At 50.9% G+C, this 25,334-nt stretch overlaps 2 protein-coding genes across 10 annotated transcripts; one reads left to right on the forward strand and one right to left on the reverse strand.

Moving 5' to 3' along the window:
• The first annotated feature begins 170 nt into the window (after nt 1-170).
• Nucleotides 171-9,245, forward strand: MBD6 (methyl-CpG binding domain protein 6). 7 transcript variants are annotated; one of them, XR_005026744.2, is made up of 15 exons: nt 418-2,185; nt 3,235-3,298; nt 3,462-3,598; nt 3,910-4,012; nt 4,141-4,303; nt 4,509-5,555; nt 5,735-6,396; nt 6,667-6,820; nt 7,001-7,170; nt 7,292-7,705; nt 7,795-7,862; nt 8,082-8,145; nt 8,288-8,457; nt 8,715-8,778; nt 8,881-9,245. XR_005026744.2 is itself a non-coding variant. In XM_036894791.2 (13 exons), exons 3-13 carry the CDS (start codon nt 3,486-3,488, stop codon nt 8,360-8,362), a joined length of 3,033 nt encoding a protein of 1,010 aa, XP_036750686.2. In that variant the 5' UTR covers nt 171-202; nt 3,235-3,298; nt 3,462-3,485; the 3' UTR covers nt 8,363-9,245. The 7 variants fall into 7 exon arrangements, 4 of the variants coding, with proteins under 4 accessions (XP_036750686.2, XP_036750688.2, XP_036750685.2 ...); XR_005026742.2 differs by having other exon boundaries at nt 8,288-8,778; XR_005026743.2 differs by having other exon boundaries at nt 8,715-9,245.
• Nucleotides 9,246-9,403: 158 nt separating this feature from the next.
• On the reverse strand, nt 9,404-24,343 carry DCTN2 (dynactin subunit 2). Of its 3 annotated transcripts, none has more exons than XM_036894797.2 (14): nt 24,140-24,343; nt 23,202-23,270; nt 14,701-14,797; nt 14,466-14,527; nt 14,035-14,133; nt 12,746-12,906; nt 12,399-12,552; nt 12,081-12,146; nt 11,833-11,871; nt 11,571-11,648; nt 11,410-11,481; nt 11,068-11,170; nt 10,871-10,962; nt 9,404-9,853 (listed from the first exon to the last, which is right to left on the reverse strand). In XM_036894797.2, exons 1-14 carry the CDS (start codon nt 24,173-24,175, stop codon nt 9,767-9,769), a joined length of 1,215 nt encoding a protein of 404 aa, XP_036750692.1. In that variant the 5' UTR covers nt 24,176-24,343; the 3' UTR covers nt 9,404-9,766. The 3 variants fall into 3 exon arrangements, with proteins under 3 accessions (XP_036750692.1, XP_057342809.1, XP_036750693.1); XM_057486826.1 differs by having other exon boundaries at nt 23,196-23,270; XM_036894798.2 differs by lacking the exons at nt 23,202-23,270; nt 24,140-24,343 and adding an exon at nt 14,898-14,942.
• Nucleotides 24,344-25,334: the final 991 nt, after the last annotated feature.

The raw sequence follows: 25,334 nt of genomic DNA on the forward strand, positions 1-25,334 counted from the left end.
AGCAGAGCCTTGTCCCACCCCCTCAGGGGCGGATCCAGAAGCCTACCAATTAGGAAGCGGCACGCCAGCTTTGGCCCCGCCTTACCATGACATCCGCCACTCAGGAGCTCCGCGGTACCGCCCCTGTCACGCCCACCAGCTGGGCGGTCGACGTCGTGTTGGACCCGGAAGTGGCTGTGGGTCACGAGGCTTCGCGGAGGAGGTGAGTGAGTCATGCGCGCGCGCGCGGAGGGGAGAGCTATGGGGGAGGGAAGGGAAGGGGGGCGGGGATGATGCAATGTTTGGCAACCGGTGTCTGTGCGCGCACGCGCAGGGGACTACGAGGGTGGTGGGAGGTGGGGGAGAGGAGAGAGGCGGGGCGCCAACTCCAGGCACCCAATATCCCCAATGGCTATCAACCGTGGCCACCCGTAGGCTGCCGTGTGGATCCTCAGTAAAGCTTGTCTCCCTCCAGCATTAGCTCTTGTTCCGCCCACCTGGCATTAGCCCCCGTTTTACCTTGCTCACAGGGGACTTTCATTTTCCTTTGCCCCCTCCCAGCTAATGGACGCAAGGCCCTTTAAACCAACCTCCCTTCGAAGTTTGCATCCATCCAACAAGACTGCCTGAACTCTTTTCGAGTGTTCTTAAAGGGGTCTTCGCTTTTAGGCCCCTAACTCCTCCAAAAGGGGCGGAGGAACTTGAATCCTCTTGGTGGTCATTTTCAGCTCCTCTCAGAGGAGCACCCTTTTATCTTTTTCACGAGCCCTCAACATGCCAGAATTCATGTTCTTCGCCGGATAGACCCGATTCTGTTCCCTCGTCCTCCCCCCATGGTGCTCTCGTGCCCTTTTGCCAAAGATCAAGACCTGCCCTTTTCACTGTACCGGACTTGCAAGTCCTGTGACTCCCTGCTGTGAGAACCCGGGCACATGCCTCCTGCCTCCTAGGCGTTTGGGCCACAGTAGAGCCTTGTTGCCGAGGTCAGTGCATGCACTTCAGCCCACGACTGCCTTGGATTAGGTTGTCAGAAGGCAGTTCTAGCCTCAGCTGTCACTCGCCCAGGGATCCTAGGCCAGCCCAGGGATCCTAATCTCTCAGTGCCTCACCATTTTTGTTTGTAAATTAAGAGTTGTAAAGGTAAAATGAAAGAGGTAAAATGAACTTGGAGGCAGCTTGAACAAGTGAACATCGCCATGCAAAGTAATTTTCTTATGCCATTAGGTAGAAAAAAGAGGCCATTTGATGGCCTGTTACATATTCTGTCATACCTTCATGGGAGCAGCCAGAGTTTGTCTAAATAGAAATTGCCACAAGACCAGCGGTGGCTGGATGGCAGGTATAGGCGGTGGTGTGACAGTGACAGGTCCTTGGCCAGGCCTGCCCCGTTTCTCCAGACCTCCATTTCCCCTTCTGTAAATGGGCATGGGGGGTGGGTTGGACCAGATGGTCTCTCCTGGCCCAAAGACATGACCAGGTTGCCAGTGACAGGCAGAGGTCATGTGATTTGACAGGCCGAGGTCGTGTTGTGACAAGTTGACCTGGGGAGGCGGGTCAAGTCTCAGCACACTGCCCGGGAAGCCTTTGGGGCGGGGCAGGGCAAGTCGCGACTTTTATCTTTTGGGGCTAGCCCCTCCCGAACCTGGCATTCCTGGCTCCCCCAACAGATTGTGGCTTTGGAAGGGGCCCATTCCCTGGGGAGGACTGGGATTGGCCACCGGTGACCTGGGAAGAGACTCGGATCCTTCCGCGGAGGGCGGGGGGGCCGCGTGGGGTGTTTGTTCTCTTGGGGATTAATGGGGGGTTGTGGGGGAGGGGTAGGCGCGCTCCCGCATGCGCACTGCGGCCCCTCCAGTTGGCTCGTCGTTGTGCGCTGGGCGGGGGGCCCGGCCCCACCCCTCTCCCGTCCGGGCAGTGGCGGCGGCGGCGGCGGCTGCTGCGGCGGTGGCGGCGGCAGCTACGGCGGCGGCGGCAGCAGCTTGCGCGGTGCCTTCTGGGAACGGAATCCCCAGGGCTGCCCCTGGCCCCCATGGCGCATGCGCGGGAGGCCGCTCGGTGATCCGCGGCAGCGGCGGCAGCGCTTCCTGCTAGCACCGGCCGGGGCCGTACCGGAGGCTCGGGCTCCACCGACCCTCCTCCCACTCCCTCCCACTCACCCTCTGGGCCGCGACTGCGCAGGGCGGGGCCGGCCGAACCATGGGCCGCGGTGAGTGCAGGGCCCGGCCCCCCCGCCCCTCCCCCTCCGCCTCCCCTCCCCTCCGGTCCCTACCCTCTGCCCCCTCCGCGTCCCTTCGGTCCCTTTCGCTGGCCCCATCCCACTCCCCCACCCTCACCTGCCCCCACCGTTTCTCCCTCTCACTGCTTGACTTTTGCCTTCTTCACCTCCCTCCCCTCAAGTGCTTTGCCCACCCTCCGCCCGCCCTCTCCCCAAGTTCCTTCCTACTTCGTGTGCCTTCCCCTCCTCCCCAAGCTAAGGGAAGCAGGCTGGGTGACAGGGCGCCTTGTTATGAGAGGGAAAGTTTAGAAGCCACCAGTGTGGGGTGGGAGCAATGGAGAGGCTGGGGAGATCCTTGCAGGGTTGGGAGGCGTCCCCACATATCAGAGGAGAAGCCCTCCTGGAGCTAATTTGAAGCCAGTGGGATAGGAGGAGCTGAATACCCTTGCGTTAGGCTTGGGGGGAAATCAAGAGCTTCTCAGGATCCTGGAAAGAAGACACAGCTAAGATTCCAACCTTTCTGAAGCAGCAGCAAATGAACTAGATCAGTGATTGTCTACTGAAACAGGCATGGGGTGGGGGTGGTGGGGTTCTGCTGGTACCACACCAGAGGGCAGTTAGGCAATTGCCTAGTGACCTGTGGGGCAATCTGTATGTACTTTTTATATGATCTTCCTGAGGGAGAGGGAACAGCAGAGGCCCAAACTCTGGGAAACTTCCTAGTGGCCTGGCATTATGGGATTTTGACCATACTCCTGGATGGAGCCCTCTGTCCTTCATGGGACAGAGGGGACTTGCCCTTTATGAGACTAGGGATTGGGCTGTGATTCCTTGGTCCCTGGGAGTTGAGGCTTTGACCCTCTGCACCCTGGGGACTGGACACGGAAAGGATGGTTGTGGACTCAGCCAGAAGATCCCTTAGACCTTTGTGGACACTTTGTGACTCATTGATGCTCATTCCCTTGCGAGTGTTCTGAGACTGTGGTGCTCTCCTGTATTGGGCAGATTCCTGACAGTCCCTTATCTCTCCCATGTTGCAGGTGTGGGCTAAGCCGGCGGCCCCGGCTTTAGACTGGACCCCACAATGTTTGCAGAGATGTTCAGGTAGCCATGGTGGAATGTTGGAGGGCTTCCCTCTCATTCTCCCAGCTCTCTTGAGGGTTTCCCCTTGCCCCTGAGTTCTCTTGGATCACCCCACAACCTTTCCCTCCCTGGAGTACTCCCTCAGTTTAATCCTCCTAATGCCCACACGGATGTCTGTTATCAGGCACGTGGGAGCTGATTATACACAATGAATGGGGGCAATGAGAGCAGTGGAGCAGACAGAGCTGGGGGCCCTGTGGCCACATCTGTCCCCATCGGCTGGCAGCGCTGTGTTCGAGAGGGTGCTGTGCTCTATATCAGGTATGGCTGCCCAGAGTTCCCCCAAGTTCTATGCCCAGACCCTTCAGTGGCTGGGTTTTCTCTCTCCTATTCCTCCTCTCTAAGCCCAGATCTCAGGTAACCTGTTGCTCCCTTTGTCCTTCCTTCTTTCCTCAGCCTTTTTACTCTCTGTATATCTGGTCCTTTGAATCTGTTCTCCCTCTTTCTGTCTTCCTACAGCCCTTATCCTCTGCCCTTCCTAGGAACGTCTTTGACTGAGGAACTGTCCTTTAGGAGTCTGTCCTGATTCAGTGTTAGTTAACCCCATACTCTCTGATCCTGTCCTCTCCCAGCCCAAGTGGCACAGAGCTGTCTTCCTTGGAGCAAACCCGGAGCTACCTCCTCAGTGATGGGACCTGCAAATGCGGTCTGGAGTGTCCACTCAGTGTCCCCAAGGTGAGTGGTGAGGGGTGCCAGAGAGTACAGGGATGAGCCAAGAGACTTAATGCAAATCACTGACTGTAGGAGTCCTACTCACAGATTCCACCCCCTCAGGGTCCCTGTCTATACCTTCTACCTTACAGGTTTTCAACTTTGACCCTTTGGCCCCGGTGACCCCTGGGGGGGCTGGGGTGGGGCCAGCATCAGAGGAGGACATGACCAAGCTGTGCAACCACCGCCGGAAAGCCGTTGCCATGGCAACCCTATACCGCAGCATGGAGCCCACCTGCTCACACTCTTCTCCCGGTGTGTCTTCTCTACTTTACAGAAGACTGAGGAAAACTTAAGGGCTTGGAAGAGAGATGGTGGGAGGAGCTCTCTAAGAGGGAGCAAAGAGAACGGTGGGGAGGGGAGAGCTGCACAGGGAGGTTGGGAATTTATGGAAGATGGGACAGAAGACAGATTTGAGGAGAGAACCATAGGCTGATCCTTCATTTCTCATTTATTACAGGAGAGGGAGCAAGCCCCCAAGTGTTCCACACTGTGTCCCCAGGGCCCCCCTCTGCCCATCCTCCCTGTCGAGTCCCTCCTACAACTCCACTTAATGGGGGTCCTGGCTCCCTTCCCCGGGAACCACCCTCAGTTCCACAGGCTTTCCCACCTCTAGCAGGCCCTGGGGGGCTCTTCCCACTGCCAAGGCTTCCTGACCCAGTCCCCTCTGGAGGCAGCAGTGGCCCCTGTTTCCTCCCAAGGGGCAATGCCCCCTCCCCAGCTCCACCTCCTCCACCTGCTGTCAGCCTCAATGCCCCCTCTTACAACTGGGGAGCTGCCCTCCGATCCAACCTGGTTCCCCCTAGCCTGGGCTCTCCTCCAGCACCCTGTGCCTCCTCCTCACCACCATCAGATCCTCCTCTCTTCCACTGTAGTGATGCCTTAACACCCCCTCCTCTGCCCCCAAGCAATAATCTCCCTGGTCCCCCTCGCCCACCTGGTCCTGCCACTCAGCCACCAGTGTCTTCAGCCACTATGCACCTGCCCCTGGTCCTGGGACCCCTGGGAGGGGCCCCCACAGTGGAGGGGCCTGGGGCACCCCCCTTCCTTGCCAGCAGTCTCCTCTCTGCAGCAGCCAAGGCACAGCATCCCCTGCTCCCGGCTCCCAGCACTTTACAGGGTAGAAGGCCCCGTGTCCAGGCGCCCTCAGCTTCCCACTCATCACCCCGACCCTCTCAGCGTCGCCCCCGCCGGCCCCCGACTGTATTGCGATTACTAGAAGGGGGAGGCCCTCAAGCCCCTAGACGAAGATGTCCTCGGGCCCCTGCTCCTGCCCCCCAGCCCTTTCCACTCCCTGAGCCATCCCAACCAATTCTCCCTTCTGTTCTGTCCCTGCTGGGACTCGCCACCCCTGGCCCTTCCCACTCTGATGGAAGCTTTAACCTTTTGGGGTCAGATGCACACCTTCCTCCTCCAGCCCTCTCCTCAGGGAGCCCTCCCCAGCCCAGGCACCCCATCCCCCCCTCCCTGCCTGGGACTACCAGTGGCAGCCTCAGCTGTGTGCCAGGTATGTAAGTGTGCTAGAGCCCTTCCTTGCTGCGGTGGGAAGAGGCAGTCAAGGCATCTAGGGGAGATAAAGGACTAACTGCACTTGGGTGATTTCCTGGGTTGGGGGCAGGGAGGTTGGGTTCTTTGAACACAGGTAGAAAGGGTCTTTCTTAAGCTGAATCTCTTTTTCATTTGCAGGTGCCCCTGCCCCACCAGCTGCCTCTAAAGCCCCCCTAGTACCAAGCCCTGTGCTTCAAAGCCCATCTGAAGGGCTTGGGATGGGGGTTGGCCCAGCCTGCCCTCTGCCTCCCCTAGCTGGTGGGGAGGCTTTCCCTTTTCCCAGCCCTGAGCAGGGCTTGGCACTGAGTGGAGCCGGGTTCCCAGGGATGCTAGGGCCCTTGCCTCTCCCTCTGAGTCTGGGACAGCCGCCACCTTCTCCATTGCTCAGCCACAGTTTATTTGGTGTGCTGGCTGGGGGAGGGGGACAGCCTCCTCCTGAGCCCCTGCTACCCCCACCAGGGGGACCTGGCCCTCCTCTAGCCCCAGGCGAGCCCGAAGGGCCTTCGCTTCTGGTGGCTTCTCTGCTTCCACCATCCGCCTCAGACCTTCTTCCACCCCCTTCTGCACCTCCCAGCAACCTCCTTGCCTCTTTACTGCCCCTTCTGGCCCTGGGCCCCACAGCTGGAGATGGGGAAGGATCTGTAGAGGGTGCTGGGGGTCCAAGTGGGGAGACATTTTCAGGTTTGGGAGACCTGCCCCCACTACTGTTCCCCCCACTCTCAGCTCCCCCCACCCTCATAGCTTTAAATTCTGCGCTGCTGGCTGCCAGCCTGGATCCCCCCTCGGGGACACCCACCCAGGTGAGGATAGGGGTGAGTGGGTGGGACAGACAAGAGGTAGAATCAGAGATGGGAGCTGGCAATCAAAGGCTTAGTTTCATGCCTGAGCTCTTCCTCAGGGCCTTTGGGGAGGGCTTAGTTCTTGGCTGGGGGTAGGATGGCTGTAAGAACTTGGTCTATATTTAATAAGCATGGCCTACTTCATGTGAGGCTTCAGTGAGTGTATATGTGTAACTACTATAAATTTACTGATGACTTTACACATGTGTTACAACCATGTTTTCTCCTTAGCCCTGTGTCCTGAGTGCCCCCCAACCTGGACCACCTACCTCCAGTGTTACCATGGCAACTACTGACCCGGGGGCCTCCTCTCTGGGCAAGGCCCCCTCCAACTCAGGGAGACCTCCCCAACTCCTTAGCCCTCTGCTGAGTGCCAGCCTGCTGGGTGAGTCTGAGGGAAGACTCTGGTGTGAAAGAGAAGGAAGGAAGCAGTAAAAATTGGGAGTAGAGGCTGGATGAATAGGGGAAGAAAGTCTTTGGCCACTGGGTAGAGCCTGAGAATGGGGGTCTGCCTGGCCCAACTGGTTTACCCAGGGAGACTCTGATGTTATAATTTCCTTAACAGGTGACCTGTCTTCGCTGACCAGCAGCCCTGGAACCCTCCCCAGTCTATTGCAGCCTCCTGGCCCTCTTCTCTCTGGCCAGTTGGGGCTGCAGCTCCTCCCTGGGGGGGGAGCCCCTCCACCCCTCTCAGAAGCTTCTAGTCCTCTAGCCTGCCTGCTACAGAGTCTCCAGGTGAGGGTATGGGGGAGTGTGTGTCAGGTAGAGAAATTTTTCCCGACCTGGAAATAGGTTTTCTGAGTTACAGTAGTAGGGGGAATGTACTTTAGAGTAAAATTTTGTTTTTTGCCTACAGATCCCTCCAGAGCAGCCGGGAGCCCCATGTCTGCCCCCTGAGAGCCCCACCTCAGCTCTTGAACCGGAGCCTGCCCGGCCTCCCCTCAGTGCCTTAGCCCCACCCCACAGTTCTCCTGACCCCCCAGTCCCTGAGCTGCTCACTGGGAGGGGGTCAGGGAAACGGGGCCGGAGGGGAGGAGGGGGACTTAGGGGCATTAATGGTGAGGCCAGGCCAGGCCGGGGCCGAAAGCCTGGCAGCCGGCGGGAGCCTGGCCGACTGGCCCTCAAGTGGGGGGCACGTGGTGGGTTCAATGGACAAATGGAACGGTCCCCAAGAAGGACCCACCACTGGCAGCATAATGGGGAGCTGGCTGAAGGGGGTGCTGAGCCCAAGGATCCATCCCCTCCAGGGCCCCATTCTGAAGACCTTAAGGTGAGTGCAGGGTAATGAAGGGCTGGGCTGATGGGCTCTGAGAAAAGGCTTGGGGCCATGGTGCCTCCTCACTGTTCCTACACACACAGTCCACCTCTTCCCAGGCACCCTCTGGGGTAGTCAGAAAGTCTCGTCGTGGCCGGAGGAGAAAATACAAGTGAGTGTTGGGCCCACTACAATCCTGGCCTTTCCTGGCTGTTGGGCTTTTAGAAACGTCTAAAGAGTGGCTTGGTTTTCAAAAAGGCAGATACTTACTTGATCATGAATAAGGATATTATATCTTTACTGTCCACATGTAGAAAGTTTCCCCCGTAAACTCTGAAATGCACCTGGTGCTTGGGGAGGTATTGCTGATCATCTGTGCCCCTTATTGCAGCCCTACCCGGAACAGCAATAGCTCCCGCCAGGATGTTACCTTGGACCCCAGCCCCACGTCCCGAGTAAGTGTGTGTCTGTGGGTGGGTGGAGGGCGTTACATGGGGTGAGGCAGGAGGAAAAGAGGATTAGAAGGAGTGGGGAGAAAATAAAAAATTTCCTGATACCTAGCTGTTTGATCACTTCTTTCAACTTCCCCTCGTACAGGCGGCTGTCCCTCTGCCTCCCCGGGCCCGCCCTGGCCGTCCTGCCAAAAACAAGAGGAGGAAACTGGCCCCATAGCAGCCATACCTGGAGCTGGATCTGACCCTGATTGGGGAGAGCTGAGTGCTGAGCCTTGGGAGCCCCTGCCAGCCACCTGCACCTGTGGACAGTGGGTGGGGGCACTACTCCCCACTCAGAGCACAAATGCAACCCCTTCCCCTACAAGTCCCGTCCTGAGCCATTGCAGGGGGCAGGGAAGCTCACCCCCAAAGCCATGTCACTGAAAAGGCCTGGGGGTGGTGGTGGTATGTGGCCGTCTCCCCACCAGGCTAAGGGGAACACCCTCTTCCCCAGGTCTTTATTTGTTTAAGTTATTTTTGCACAAATGACTTTTATATTTAATTCGACTTCATTGCCTCCCTTCTTGAAGCCAGCAGGCTCAGTTTACAAACCTGTGAGCTACTGTTGGCTGCTGCCCTCCTTCCCAGTGAAAGGTACAAAGCAATAAACACCATGTATCCTCCCCTCACCTCCAACACCCCTCTGCCTCTGGCTCAGGTTGCTCAAAGCACAGATCCCCTCTTTCCCGTCCCCAGGTTTGAAACACATAGCCTCATTTCAAGGTGTAGCCAGCCTCCCTCTACTTTCCTCTGGGATATAAAAAGGGGGTAAGGGGGCAAAGAGAGCCCTCTGGGCCTCTCCTCCCACACACACTACACTGCCCCTGCCCCCATCGGAATGCTCAGAGACGTTGTGATGACGCGACTGAGGATTATGCACCGTGGTCCAACCGGAGCGGCCAGCGTGCCCGGCTGTCCAGGGGCTGCCTCCTGCCTTTTCTTTTGTAAAGACAAGACCTTTGGGAGTTTTAATTCTGTTTTGTACTCGCCCTGTGGGGCCTCCACTGCTTTTCTATGGGAGACACTCTTAATTTAACAGATGAGAATATTTTGAAACTCTGGCTCTGACTCTGTACTCATTCTTTCCTTAGTTCTTTGGTAAGAATAGATTGTAATTTAAATCCTCTTGTAGCAGAAACTGGCTTAAGACTGCCTGTTATGCTGTGAATGTCTGTCTCTCAGGGCTGCCTCTTCCCCAGGAAACACAGCAGAGGCCACACAGAGTACAATAGCATTTAATGGTTAGAAACTTACAGTATCACCACCAGCCACAGAAGCTGTGCTGGAGAATAGGACCCAATCCTTCACCATACCAGGCTAAGCAGTATTGGATAGGAGCTGGCATGGGCCAGCCCACGTCCTCATCCCTGGGGCTTAAGGGGAGACCACCATCTGATGTCCCCCAGCTACCGCTCTGTATTCATCAGAGGAAGGCTATAAACCCCACATGCAAGAAGAACCCCTTGCCCCCAGTGTCAAATGGGACAGGGATGAGAGAGTTATAATTAAGGGGAAACCCTATTAAGCTGTTAACAGTTCAAAGGGGTAGGCATTACCCCCATTCGCCATCTTCCAAAGGCGCTCACTTTCCCAGCTGCTTCATCCGTCCATTAATGTTAGCAAAATTCCCCTCTACTGTGGACAGGTTTTCACGCATGGTTGTCTGCACCTAGAAAGTGACAGCAAAGTCTTACTCTTTGTCAGGTCCAGGTGCTTACCTGGATGAGGACCTGAAGAAGTTCTCTCAGAGAAGACAAAAGAGACACGGAAGCACAGCTTATGGGCCCCACAGTGGGGAGGTTACAGTGGTCTTCCAACTACCCCTGGATTACGACCTAGCTAAGGCTCGGCCAAGCAGGCGGGAGTCTGAAGAATTCCATCCTGACTTCAACCAATACTGTTCTTTGATCTGTTATGTAACAAGGAGCAGGTTGTTATTTTGTTGAAACGAGGGTTTCACTGGCTCAAAATGTTAGAAAACTGCTCTAGAGAAAGAACATAGTCACTAAGTACTTTACAGTTTCATGTCTTGATGGGGCTGTGGTGCTGGTCTCTCAACTTTTAATTCTCCCCCCAACACTGTGAACTGCCTCCAGTGGAAGCTGAGGACCCACTATGTGCTGGGCACTCTTAGGAGAATGAAGAAAGAAGATGAGGCTGCTGTTCAGTGTCAGAACCAGGATGGAGCCTGGCTGCTCATTTTAAAGCCCATATTCCTCCCAGCGTGGTTACCGTGCTCTGGATACAGAAGCATTTGGATGAGGGTCCATGGAGGGTAAAACTTATGCTCTGGATACACAAGCATTGGGATGAAGGTCCAGGAAGGGTAAAGCTTATACTCTGGATATAGAAGCATTGGGATGAGGGTTCGGGGAGGGTAGAGGTAAGCGTTACCCTCCTTGGCAGGTTTTATAGGGAAAACATGTTTACTGAACTGATTGACCCATATCATGTCACCCAGTCCACAGCTCTGAGGTAGGCATAATTTTCCAGATGGTAACTTGGAGGTTCACAGGTTAAATAAATTGTCAGAGGTCCCGTACTGTTGTAAAACAGTATGGAGACTCGGACCAAGCCCCTGCCACAACCTGTGCTACCAAGTGGCCTATGGCAGCACCTGTGAGAGAGCTGGAGCACCGTGTGTGTGTGAGAGCAGAGAGGCAGCAGACCAATAAAGGGCACACACCTGGGTCAAGAGGCTGGTGTTGTCCTTGAGGGAACTAGCAATCATCTGCTGGGTGGCATCCAAGTGTGTCAGCAGCTGACCAAACTGCATGGCTACAGAAAAAGGTAAGAGGTACAGGCCATGTCAGAGCCCAAGACCAGGGAAGGGAACAGTAGTTGCACAGTTCCTCTCAGCACCCTTGGCAGCTGGCCTCCCACCTTGCTCATGCAGCTGCTTGATGGTGACAAGTCTCTGCACCAGATGAGGAAGGGTGGAGGCGATGGGGCTCCAACGCTGTATGGTTTCATACAGCTGGTTCACCTGGAGGGACAAGACAGGGCTCAGAGGGGATGGCCAAACCTTCAGGTAAGTACACACTGACTACTTCACTAGGGTGGGGCAAGGGTGAAGCACTGCCCTGACTGTCTTAGCTGCTAAGAGCTTATGAATATAGGACCTGAGGTTCGTGCTCTCATGCCTAGGTGTTCCCACTAGGATGACTCAGAAAACATACAGGAGCAGGAAAGGATATGGAGGTGGAGGAAGGTTGTCTTCCTAACCTTGCTTTGTGTATCTGCATCCTCCACAGATGTTTTATGCTTGGCAATCTCATTCACCTTTCCCAGGACACTCTGAAAGCACAGGTTTTAAGGATGATAGAGTATCCAGGGCTCCCAAAGTCCCAAGCTACCCATAATTCAATTTGCCCTCCATTTGTTACCTGCAGCCGAGCCTCCACTTGGTCCAAAACTGCAAGGTCCAGGGCGCTCACCTTTGCCTGCAACAGTTCCACGGTCTCCTGGGGGTGGGGGGTGGGGAGTGGTGAGTGGGAATTAAGGGGCAAAGGATCAGACTAAGAAGAGACCACCCCATATCCTCTGGAGGTAATTAATACATAGCTAAACCCCAAAACCATTCTCCAAGCAAACCCAATCCTAATAGGCCCTCTGTCACTCAGACACTCCAGTTCCTTTTACACTCACCATAAGACAGGTGCCTTGCAGACCTGCAGAAAGGGGATTCTGGTGGGGAAAAGGAAGGAAGAAATCGTGGTTCTTGTATCCATGTGATTACTGCCTTCTCTCATCCTTTCTGCTTCTAGCTGGCAACCTCTGGGCTGACAGTATAACTAAAGCCCTTCCCTGACTCCTCCCGATTCTGTGGCATGCTGTGGACCTGGGGCCCTAGTGCAGGGTCTGAGGGTCAGCCTGGGCAAAGGATGGAACCTGACCTGACCATCCTGATCACAGCGTACAGTGGCTTCCAGCTCCGTCAGGCGTTTCTCAAGCTCTGCGACCTAGCAGGAGGAAGAAGGTAGCCAGCCACGCCTCCCTGCAGCTGCAGAGGGAACGGCATCCTGTGCCTCCCTGTCTGCTTTCTGCTTGCCACTCCCCTCCCACTGCCTCTCCACTCTGCCAGGGGCTCCTTTTCCTGAACACGCCCCTAGTCACAATCTTAAAGTCTTAACTGAAAGTAGGTGGATGAGGGAAGCAGGGAAGTCTTTAGGGCCACATCTACCCCAGCCCTAAAACCAGCACTACATACATACTTTGGCAGCTTGAGAGAATTTGTCCTGTTCAGGCCGAGAATGTAGTTCATAAGTGACAAGGCTGCTCTCTGGGGAGGCCTCACTGGTGGTGGTCTTTCCTCGTGAACCAGCCCCTTTGCTGTTTTTTGTTGCTTCCAGCTGCAGCAGCAGGCGCCTAGGTCAGGAGACCAAGTAATAATATCATGACATGTTATGTGGGCCAGCCTAGTCACTCTCTCATTTCTGCCTTAAAGTCAGCAATTAAGGACCAGTCAGGCCACCTCTGCCCTCAGTAATCTGGTCAGTACCTGGCTGAGTCCCTCTATACCCCAATCAGCAATCATTTCCCAACAAAGTAAAGCACCCACTTAGCCAGAGCTCCATCAGGGTCAGTAAGGTTGACTGCTGCATCTGGTCCCAACAGCTTCTCCAGGTGGGAGGCGACCAACTGCTGCTTCAGGGCTGCCAGCTGTTTAGCCAGCACCACAGGGGTCAGCTTCTCCTCAGTCGCTGACTCCTTCACTGTTGTCTGGTATGAGAAAAAATAGTGAGGGTGGGAGGGGTGATATCAAAGAAAAAAAATGGACCAAGGCCCTTAAGGATGCCAATAGGCACAAGAAAAGATGCTGCACATTGCTAATCATCAGGGAAATGCAAATCAAAACCACAGTGAGGTATCACCTCACACCAGTTAGGATGGCTGCTACCCTAAAGACAAGAAATAGCAAGTATTGGTGAGAATGTGGAGAAAGGGGAACCCTCCTACACTACTGGTGGAGATGTAAATTGGTGCAGCCACTGTGGAAAGCAGTAGGGAGGTTACTTGAAAACTAAAAATAGATATGCCATACAACCCAGTAATTCCATTTCAAGGAATTTACCCAGAGAAAACTAAATCACTGATTTGAAGAGATATATGTATGCACCCCTATGTTAACTGCCACATTATTTACAATAACCAAGGTAGGAAGCAACCTAAGTGTTCACTGATAGATGAATGGATAAAGATGATGTGGTACATATATACAATAGAACATTACTCAGCCATAAAGAAGAATAATTCTTGCCATTTGTAACAACATGGATGGACCTAAAGGGTATTATGCTCAGTGAAATAAGCCAGCCAGAGAATGACAAATACCATGACTTCACTTATTTGTGGAATCTGAAAAAACAAATGACAAAGAAAACAAATAATCAGAGACAAGAGACTGGTGGCTGCAGTAGGGAGGAGGTTAAGTGAAGGGGAAAAAGAAGAGGCACAAAATTCCAATTATAATATAAGTTAGTCACAAGGATGAAAGTACAGCAAAGGGAATACAGTCAACTACACCGTAATTGTGTTGATAGATGGTAACTACACTTATCATGGTGAGCATTTAATAACATAGATAATTGTCAAATCACTATGTTGTGCACCTGAAACCAATATGATACTGTATATCAACCATATTTCAATTAAAAAAAAAGAGACCCATAAGGATAGCTGTGGCTGAAGTCACTGGGATGGTTCTTACCCACTTATAGCACTGAATGTAGATTCCTGTATCTTCCTAAACTCTGAAAACTCAGCCCCCTTATCCAGGAGCACAGAGAGTCTTTCTCTTCCTGCTGGGAGGCCCTCCTCTGTGATGCTAGGGGAAGAGCTGCTAGTTACCTTGATCTTTTCAACTTCACTTGTCAGCTCCTGGACCTCATGCAGTAGTCGCTGGTACTTCTGCTGGGGTGTCTCCTTCACTCCCAAGCCCTCTCCAAGCTAGAGAGCAAGCACAGACAGTCAGGTTACACCTCCTGGTACAGGGAACCTTGTGAATTTATCCAAACCGTGGGCCTAAGTTATAAGGGTACCATATCCAACTCAGAATCCACAATACCCTAGTCCAGAAGAAATAGAGAAAGCTGAAGGCCTGGAGGTGCTGCAGAGCAAACTGCAGGGGGACACAGCATCCTCAACTGAATCCTGCTGGACTCCTCCGGAACCCCAATTAAGAGAAACTCAGAATCCCAAATGTGTCCCTTGACCTCCTTCCTGAATGCCTGCTAGACAGGATCACTGCACACTCCCATCAATACACACACACAACAAACCATCTCATATTCTCCAGATTCATATCCTGTCCTCTTGGTTTTTCCAATACGATCTGAGAAATCTGTCAAGAAAAGAAGATGGAATTGAGGGCCTGATCTAGATCCAGAGCAGTCGTGGTCACAAGTGACTCTAGGGTTTCCACAAGAAATCTCCACGAGGGACCCTTTCCCAAAAACAGAAGTCACTAAGGCCTGAGGACAGGCTTCACCCACCCAATTCCCAGCCCAGTCTCACCAAGTCCCTTTGTCCCCACTCTCTTGTCTTTGAACTTGTCATAGGCAGCATTAGGATTGACAATGATGTGCTCCACACTTGTGCTCGTCAGTTCTTCCTGCAGGAATAGGTAGTTCAGGCCAGGGGCAGACTCATTCCCGCCCTAGAACTTCCCCAACCCCACAAAATCCCCAAAGCTTTAGGAGACCAGGACCTACTTTCCCAAGGGGAAAGAAGGGCGGCTCCATTCCAAGCTGCTGACCCAGGCTCAACCTAGGTAACGGAAGCTTCCTGGTAAATTGGGGGTCTCAGTTGTATAAATATCAACACCCTTATTCAACTGAGAACAGAGGTAGCATAACCTCCCCACCCACTGTGTACATAAGCCTCTCCATGCCCCCACCCCATCCAACCAGGCCCTCCCAGTTATCTGGCACACACATCACGCACTCAAGGCAAGAAACCAGCCTGACCTCTTTTACCTCCCCCTCCCAAAAGTCAATTTCCTTGCCGCTAAGGAAGTCCATTTTCAAGCTAACCTCCCATCTTTACTGAAGGGAAAGGGCAAGGTTGGCAGAGAGTCAAGCTACTAACTCTAAGGGTGAATATTAGGACTTTAATATGCCGCCAAAGGGAAGACACCAGCTCTTAGACATAAAAGGCAGGTTGGCAGAGGATCTGACCAGGAGCCATGTTTCCAGGCTGCCAAGAGGCCAGGGAATTCAGGAGCTAGATAGAGAGAAGAGGCAAGTCCTTACTTTATTATTTTTTAAGGGTCATCTTAGGAGCAGCAAGTGTAAGCAGTATCTACTTCCCACAAGCACCATGGGCAAGGGCCATGTGTAAGTCCTGAAATGGAGGCAGCCCGATTCTTCTCAGAGAGGCTGTGGCACCAGTCCCCTCTCCCGTTTCAAGCACTGAAGCTCTTCCATACATGGGGACCATGGCAAAGAAAGGGTATTTTACCCTAGAAATTGAAGCAGAGAGGTTCCCTTCTTACTGGGTATCTACTGACTGTTCAGATTCCAGTAACTACGCAAGATTGCACACTCCAGACTGCGTGTCTCCTTCAACTGTCAGCCGTCTGACAGCTCTGTCTACTGAAGGAAGGGGAAAGGAGACCCAGGGGTCCTTTTCTGTTGGGGATGACACTGCCATCTTCTACAGGAGGAAGGCAAAGTGAGTCTTCTTTCCTCTAACTAGAACAATAGTTCTCTGCAACCCTGGCTGTACAACAGAACCACTTAGAAAATGTAAAAAGGAAAAAAATATGCCTGGGCTCACCTCGGTGGATTCTGACTTAATTGCTCTGAGTTAGGGCCAGGGAAGCAGGCCAGTTTAAAAGCTACCCAAATGATCCTAATATACAGCCAGGACCAAGAATCTCTGCCTGTGGTGGAGAGTGAAGGGAAATCATGGAGAAAGAGCAGTAGACAGAAGTTCCATCCTTCATTTCTGGTCTGCTATTACAGAAGGAACCAGTATAAGTGGCAGCTTTTAAAATAAGGGATGAGGACTTATTATCCATGAGCAAGAGAGTATACTCTTTAGAGTATAAGACACTGATGAAAGAATTGATTTTGTATTCTGCAACTTTACTGAATTCAGTTCTAATTGTTTTTGTTGAAGTCTTTAGGGTTTTCTACATATGGTATGTCATATGCAATAGTGACAGTTTTAATTCTTACCAATTTGCTTGCCCCTTCTCTCTTTTTCTTGTCTTATTTCTGTGACTAGGACTTCCAGTACTATGTTGAATAAAAGTGGTGAGAGTGGAAAAAAAAAAAAAATAAAGGATGAGGAGAAAATACTAACTTTGACTTTTGCCTCTTCTTCAGGGAAGTGCTGCGTAGAGACAAGGGCTGAAGATTACAGGGAAAAAGGGCTCAATGTCCCATATTCAAATGCCTGGAGGAAGGACAGTTGAGTCCTAAACTTCTATCTCTTTTACCTTCTCTAGAATGGTATGGCCAAAGAGCTCCTGTGGTCTCTGGCCTCTCTAAAGGGTTTGTCTGAAGACTCAAGTTCAGGAAAGACAGCCACTCATAGTTCACACTCAAGAATAAGCCACTTCTCCCGTGAGTACCCTAATCAAGGCCAAAGCAGCAGAAATCTGTAACAAAAATCCCCCTAAGAGGCATGGGAAGCAGAGCCTCTTCCCACAGACTAAGAGGAAAAAAAGTCAATCATAGCTACCATTTGTTAAGCCCTTATTATGGGCCAGGCACTGCGCAGATGAGAACCTACTTCCCCATTAACTTTCTTAAATAGGGAAGGGTTGAAGTAAAAAAGGGTCAACACACAGAACATGCGTCTCAGATGTTCTGGACAGTCACAGGGCAGGATGGCACTTCCATGTCACTATCCATGCTGTAGGAGTGTGTCCGGGTCAGGAAGGCGCTGACACTGGCATCCTCTCAGAGCCTCTCTGAGGCTGGGGCCCTGGAAACTCAGGTGGCTAGTACCCTTTGGTCTTCCACTGGTACCTACTCTGCCCATGTCTCAGAGATCTGCGGGTGGGGGGGTGGGGGTGCTGTCATTACAGTGATTTATGAGATGGGAAAAGGTTGTCAGCTAGGGGTGGGGCTGCATAGAGAGATAACAGATTTAGTGGAGACAAGAGGACAGAAAAATAACTGCCCCATCACAGCACACCCCGTTAAAAAGCAGATGAAAGGTCAGGCTTCTTACCAGCTCCTGGTGGTTTCCCCAGAGGTGAGAAAATCAAAAGAGTTAAAAGGAAAGGGAGTGGGAAATGGGGGAAAAGGAGGGAAAAAAAAGACAAAATTGTTATTAGCAAATTGTCACATGCACCACATGACAGTCTTCAGACAAACTGCACCACAGGGCCCAGGGAGCCTAGCAGACATGGGGGCCAAGAATTTTCAGCAGTGGGTCACAACACACCCCAACAGAAAGAAGAGCTTGGGACCCTTTCCCCTCTCGTGGTAAGGCTGTCATGGAACTTTGTCATAATAGCAGCAATTAAGGATCATCAAGGACTCGTGGTTAGATGCTACAAGCTAGTGGTGTGAAAGAGTTAAGTGGGGAAAGGCTGAGGTCTGGGGAAGCTGCAGGAATGGAAGAATGTGAAGCAGAGGCTATGGAGATTCTAAGGACCTATAGCTGACTGAGGGTCATAACTCTCAGGGCAAGTTCACGGCTCAAGTCTCCCTGTCTCTTGGTTTCTCTAGCTTTGAAGGATTAGACATCTGGATTGCAGAATAAGACAGTCCCAGTGAAGGTGCTCATGGTGGGGTTTGATATGACTTGAGGTTAAGCCGACAGAACATGTCAGGTACAGATGCTGGGTTTAAGAAAATATGCAGTACCGCTTACTACACTGATAGACAGTGACTGCAGTGGGGTATGGGGGGGGACTCGATAATAAGGGTGAATGTAATAACCACATTGTTTTTCTTGTGAAACCTTCATAAGAGTGTATAACAATGATACCTTGATAAAAAGAAAAATAAAATATTACCATAAAAAAAGAAAAGAAAATATGCAGTACCTAACTGAGACTCATTTCCATTCCCTGCTGCAAGAGAAGAGGCAGGGTAGATCCTGGTCCCTCATGCAGTCTGGTGTGTTCATATCCATCTCGAGTGGCCGATAACTCACCCTGCAGCTCTGAGGGATCCAGAGCAATTCTGCCATGATATGCTAGCACAGAGTTAAGAGGACACCAAGGTTCACAGCCACCAGCCCACATGGGGAACGTATTTCTTCAACCCTCTGTTCAAAAGCTGCACAGAGGTTGGAGGGTGGACAAGGGGGAAAGCTGAGAGAATTTCAAAGAGGCTTCATTTCAGTCCAGCCACGTAAGATTAGGTTCCCACTTCCAGGCAAGACTGGTAAAGAACAGCCAGGAGGGGAAATCCAGCTGAAAGACAGTTCTACCGATGGGAAGATGGTTATGTGTATATGAAAACACACGGTGGGATAAAGGCAAGAGCTTCCTGTCTGAGATTTCAGCCAGATACACCTGGACCTCAACCTCTCCATTCCCTGTCCAATGCCAGGGTCCAGCCAAGCCAATACTCCTCTTTCAGCACAGAGTAGAGGTGGATCCAGGTCCTGTGGTCTAGGCTGAGATGTCTCTGCACAGAATGGGTGTAAGCACTCACAGGTGCACACATGCAACACGTGAGGGGAGGCACACACACTACACCCTTTTCTTACTTGTCCCACCATCCTAAAACCCACCTGGGAGAAACTCAAGGAGAGGGAGGACAATGAGCTGTATGTTCTAGTTCAAATCAGGAGGAACAAGCAGAATGGGTAAGGGCAGAAAAATCGAAGAAAGGAAAAAGTGGTGTATTAGTTTGTTAAGAGTATATACCATCTCCACATGTGCTACGGGTGGGTTGGGGGATAATGAGATTCTAGGCCCAATCGTTGTAACCTGTAGTAGTAATAGTCACCATGGAAACAGTATACCCAGACACCTTGATTGGAAAACTCTCAGTGCTCTGCTCCCATGTACCAGCTTACCTGGTACATAACTCCTGGTCCCTCCCACTAATGGACTCCCAGGCTCCCCAGGGATGATTGGCCAAGTGGCTATGCCTCAGAAGGCAAGACCTGAGGTGTTAGGTCAGAAAGGGGACAAGGCCACTGCTGCTCTATGAGTCTGCTCAGGCTCTATGCCAATACTGTAGCCAGGGGGACTTCAGAACCATGACAAGGAAGGTGGGTAGTGCTGTAGAATAAAACTGTCCAGGATGGACGAACACAGTTGACTATCCATCCATTTCAAAAGGAGGGGTACAGAAACAGAAAGACTGATGAGAGCACAAATGACCCAAATTACCACCTTAAAATGGTGTTAACACCCCTTTCCTATCCCATTTACGTTTGTCCACAGGTTTAGCATAGGGGAATATTAAAGTGAGTTTTTTCTAGGGATAATCCATATACAGCCAAGAAGTGAGGACCGTGGCAGTCCCCTCTTATTCTCCACCCTTGTCTAGAATGGCTAAAAGTCATTCCTTTTCTCTTAACTCCATTTCAGTTGGAGGAGGAGGAAGGCAACCCCCCTTCTAACTCCAATCTCACGCCCAAAAGCATTCCTAGCCTCTGTGTTTCTATCCCATCTCCCATTGGACAGTTATATTCTGCAGACCTCACAAGGGGAAGAGGCAATGATTCATGGATCCTAGTTGTGCATCTAAACCTTGATGAATGATCTTTAAACATTAAGGCCAGTAGGCCTTTAGTGACCCAGCTTAGGGACTCATTAGAATTTAAAACCAATTAGTTACAACAATAGCACAATGACAGAGCATTGCATGCGAGATGGCGGGTGAAAAAACATGCAGAGAAGAAGCATCGAATGGTCTTACTTGTGCAAACTAGTGTCCAGGCAAGGTGGTGAGAAGGGAGGATGGGGGAAGCATTAGGAAAAACTCAGGTAAGTTCAAGTGCGCCAACAGTCAATGAACACAATCAAGCAAACTTCAGGATATCCCAAACTGTAAGGAAGAGAACCTACCATTTCTCATCTCAGACTGGTGGAGTGTCCAGCTCTTCTACCTTTTGGAGAACTGAAGCCTCAGCCAGGGCCCCACCAAACTATGGCTAGGTCACTTTCTCCCCTTTCCCATGGCACTGAGGATAGTTATGGCATAAAAGGGAGAACTAAAATCCTGTTTCTAGTGAGGTTTTCTAAATTTATTCCCCTTGCTCCTGCAGGGGAATGGATGAGCCTTGCAGACCCAATGCAGGCTGTGGCCCACAGGGCAGGTATTCCAAATGGGAATTAGCTTTCCTCACAAGGCATTTTATGAAAAGTGTACAAACAAGCCCATCACCTCAGTCAAGCCAGGAGCACCTGAAATGCAGAGGAGATCCTCCTAGATTAAGAAAGAAAGGGCTGGCCTGTGCAGTTTTCTGGCCCATTAATTTTACCACTTGCTGGTAAAATTGTTTTAAAGGGATAGTAATAAAATTAGAATCTTTACCAAAATTAAAACCTTCTACTACTTTCCTCCCCAACCTTGCCACTGTAGGAATTGCAACTTTTATGTTTAAATTAAATTAGCAATTACGATCTTTAAGGGATATTAGAGGACATTATTTCCTTCAGCAGCTTCATTAAAACCACAGTGGAGCCATCAGAGGAAGGTCAACACTTTGGCTATTCCTTTAAATGAAAATCTGGAGGAACCCTCCTCCCCCCAAAAGGTTCCATAAGAAGCTGGTCATATTGGTTGTCTTCAGGAAAGGGAACAGAGAGGTGGCAGGCAAGGGTGGAAAGAGAAACTTTTGTTCTATATGCACATATTACCTATCTTAAAAGCAAAATTAAAGTTGAAAATAATCTGGAGACTAAGGCAGAGCATGCTGTTGCCAGGGGTTAAGAAAAGTGACTGAAAATCTCATGGTTTAGTCATAATACCGCTGATGTGCACTGTCACCTGTTCTGCATCTTAGGAGGGTAGGTTAAGGGGATAGGCTGTTAGAATTCAGACCCCACAAACATGAGGTTTCTGGATTGTGTAAGTACAATACACTGCTCCTCAAGTTCCACATTTACGTCAGTATTATGAGCAGCGGCAGAACCATTACTCAGCTGACTTCCTGAATGCTGTCCTCCTAATGCCCACAGGGACATGCGGGGGCCACAGACTTTAGCTGACATCAGGAAATATCTCGGCAGCTGCACCCCACCCCCACCCCCACCCCAAGGGCTCCGGCAGCAGCTAAAGGTCTCCACCCCGCTCACCCTCCCTAATGACGGAAAGTCATTTAGCCGAGCCTTAGGTGATGGAGACAACTGGATTCCTCCTGTATTTACCATTAAGTTCCTAAGCACTTCTCTACCAGCATCCTGGGCAATAAGCCACAGAAAATGAACACCCGTGCTGTCCTTTCCCCATCAGTACTCCACTAGGAGTTACTAAAATAGGCTGCTCAGGTTCAGCAGGGGGAAACAGCCAACAGGGCTGAACACCCGAGTTCTCCCATGCCTGGAATGCATGCCATCTTCTTTTTATTAAGAGACATCCCAGTGCTTCCGAAAGGAGAATCGTAATGTAAGCTTGTGGTCTGGGAGGGGATGCTGTAATACTGCCTGTGGGTATCAGTCAGTGACAAAGTGGCAAACTCACATTCATGGTCTCACCATGAAGGCTTAATATTTTATAAGCAGAGGCCTATAAACCAGAGTTGAACAGTCTATGAAGTGGCAGAAGAGTGATATCCTCAGTATACAAACTCCTGCCCTGTGAGGTCGAAAACAGCTTTCTGATAAGATACCACTTGGAGAGAGAGTTATGTACCCAGGCCCTGAGCAGTGACATCTGCATTATCTCCAGGTACTCAAGCTTGGGGGACAGACTGACATGCCAGCAAGTACAGAAGCCACAAGGAACACACCACTGACAGATGGGACAGGGAAGGTGACTCCCACAAAGTGGAAACCACTTCCATATGGGGGAAATAAAATAAGGAACAAGCCAGTATGCCAAGCCATACATTTTAAGCCAGCAACCAGCATTCTCCAGAACTAACCAGCCCCACAGACATAGCCACAGGACTTACACATACTGAGCTTATTCTCACTGACTGTTGGTCACACTTTATTGAGATCTCACACCATCAATGTGACCCTAGCTGAGCTCTCTCTGGATATAAAAGAACCTAAAACACCTCCTTTAAGACATGTCGACAGATCTTTGTTCCCCGTGGCAGTTACATAGAGAATTTTTACTATGTTGATTTCCATTCACTCAATTTTGTTTTTTCTTCCATTTGTTTTCTATATGCCTCTAAACTCCCTCATTAGTCTGGCAGATCCTCGAGGGCAGGGACATTTCTTCCTCTGCATTGCACCAAAACCAATACAGAATGAACATATTCAATAAACAATGCTAAGTGATTACCTTCATGATTATAATGTGTCCACAGCTAATTTCTTCCTCTTCAGAATTCTACCTGGACCTGAAAGTGCTACCAGGGCCTCTCCTCTGCTGATATGAAAGATTTATGTTCTTCCTCAATTTGTTTTATTCTGATCAGGTCCCTTATCTAAAATCTCCAAATCATTTTCTTAATCCTTTCCCAATGGATACTGGCCATTCATATAAAAGCCTCTATATTTCATAATCTAGGTCTTGGTAGGCCCCTAATGAACATGTACTGAGTGAAATATTTTATGAAATAGGCTTAATTCCTAACCTCAAGCAGTTTATGAGTGCTCAGGCTTCATGACTCATTATCATGGACTACCACTGAGGGGCCTAACGAAATCACTGGCCCCAAACCTAACTGTTTTTTGAGATACTTTAACTTTATTTAAAAGCGCTAAGGATCAGGTCTTGTTAGCTGTAATTCCTCTGACCTGACTTTCCTTTCTGGCATTGCTCAATGGTGGCTGCAAGCCATGCAATCTACACACCACCCAGGCTGGGTTGGCATACCCGCTCATTGCTGTGGCTTGCCAGAAAATGGAAAGGTCTTGCCTGAGGGAGAGAGATCAAGGTCCAGAGGAGTCCTGAAGCAGCAAATACTCTTACCGCATCAAACTCTGCTTGATCATCCTCAGGTAAGTCGCTGGTTTCATAAACATCTGGCTCGTTCCTGGCCTGCAGGTAGAAGCAGTGACCACCCAACTTCACTACCCAGCATCCACCAACACCCCTGACCCCATTCCATTTGAACAAGCTAAGAGAAAGCAGGCTGTGACCTCAGTATGCCACCTGTCCCATGAACTGCAGGTCAGTTCCCATGTTTTAGAGGTGTAGGGATTGACAGCAGGGACAACTGGGACCTGATAATAAGTGTTGAGTATAAGTGGTGACAAAGATGTCACCGTGAATCTGAAAGGAGGCAAGTCCTTAGCAAACATTATGTCGAAAGTAGGAGGGGGCTAACACCGCTACCCTGACACAAAGGTTGAGAGTGACTTAGGACCCAAGGTCCTATGACCCCACCCCCAGCCCGAGGACGCAAGTAGGGACACACGAAAGAAAGGTACATGAGGCCTGTGCAGGGATGAGGGGTTTGGGGGCAGGTTCCCTGGAGGGCAGAGTTCTCCATCTGGGACAAGAAGGGTTCCACCACGGTAGTCTCTTCTTTGGCAGGATGAAGGCCATCACCAAGTGGCTTGGGATGTGTGTTTTGGGTAGGGAAGCGGGAGCTTATGGGGAGATTTGGGGAGACACGGGTGATGTTGACATGGACGGTAGAAACCACGCGGGCACAACTGGTATGTGCCCGGAGACATTTCTGGGCCAAGAAACGGGCGACTGCCGGAAAATGGGCCTGGTAGGCCGTTCCACGGCCCGGCCCAGTCGGGTCAGAGGAGTCCTGAAGGTGCTGTGGCCCGTGGGGGGAGCTGGCGTTGGGTGCCTCTGGGGCAGAGGAGGGGCTGCTGGCCGGAGGGTGTCTGTAGGGGGTCCTTAAGAGGTTGGGGGAGCGGTCCTGGGGAGCCGGGGGCCGGCCTTGTACTCACAATGCCGGGAAGGTCGGCGTATTTAGGGTCCGCCATGGCGGCGGCGAGGCGGGATTGGGGGACCGGGACCTCAATGGAGCCGGGGCTGGAGTTCGGGTAGGGGAGAGGCTGGGTCCGGATTCCGGGCTAAAGCGGCGGCAGAGGGAGCGGCGAAGAAGGCGGAGGAGCAAGAAGTCTCGCGACAGGAGTAGCACCGGAGAAGGGTAAAGCAAAAGTCGCGAGAATATCTCGCTACCACACCCCTAGAGTGGTAGGGATTGGTGAGAAATCAGCGGGGTAATGAGGTAATGGCTGGGAGGGGAACCGCCTGGGATTGTGGGATATGTAGTCTTGCCCCACCCGGCTTGGGCAGGGACCGATAGTAATCCTCCTCTGGAAGAAGTGATTTCATACAACTTAACTTTCCTTCATTTTTACATCAAGTATTTGAAAGAGCTTTTTGTAATTCCTGTTCTTCCTGGTGAGTAAATCTGGGCTCCCAGAAATTAAATGACTAGATAAGAAACGACACAATTTGTTATGCTGTGGCACAGAGAGGGCTTCAAAAACAGCAATAACAGGTAAAATTTAGTAAAGGCTTAGTCATGTTAGGAATGAAAGAGTTAAGTTAGTTAATCTTCTCAAGGCAGGGCTATCATAAAATAGAGGATGCCTAGTTAAATGTGGACTTTGGATAAACTAATAATTCTGTTAGTTTTTTTAGTACAATGTTTGGGACATACTAACACACGCAAATTATTAGGTTTTTTTCTGAAATTCAAATTTAAATTAGCATCCTGTTTTTGTTTTTCAAATCTGGCAATCCTATCTCAAGTTCTAAGTAGGTAAGTGTTGGCTCTATTTCTGTTTAAACACCCTCTGTTCTTCGCCAATTACTAATAGTTTTCAGACTTATGAATTTCACAGTACAATAAAATTGAAACAATAACAAACCTTTTTGAGGATAGACAGTATTGCTAACTTTTTTTTTTTGCCAAGCAAGTACACTGAAAGACAAAACCTACTATTTGCTACTGCCATCATTTCTTAGTAGAAAAGTCAGAAGGACATATTTTCAGAATAAAAGACAGTCTTTTGAAACAATAAGTCTAGCTTTATGAAGATTTACCACATAGTGTGGGGTGTTTTGGGGTGATGCATACCCAGTAAACTTTTGTCTCTGACCAGCAACACTCCAGGGACTAAGCAGTTCTTG

The sequence above is a fragment of the Manis pentadactyla genome, chromosome 10 (assembly GCF_030020395.1).
Source record: "Manis pentadactyla isolate mManPen7 chromosome 10, mManPen7.hap1, whole genome shotgun sequence".
NCBI classification, from domain to species: domain Eukaryota; kingdom Metazoa; phylum Chordata; class Mammalia; order Pholidota; family Manidae; genus Manis; species Manis pentadactyla.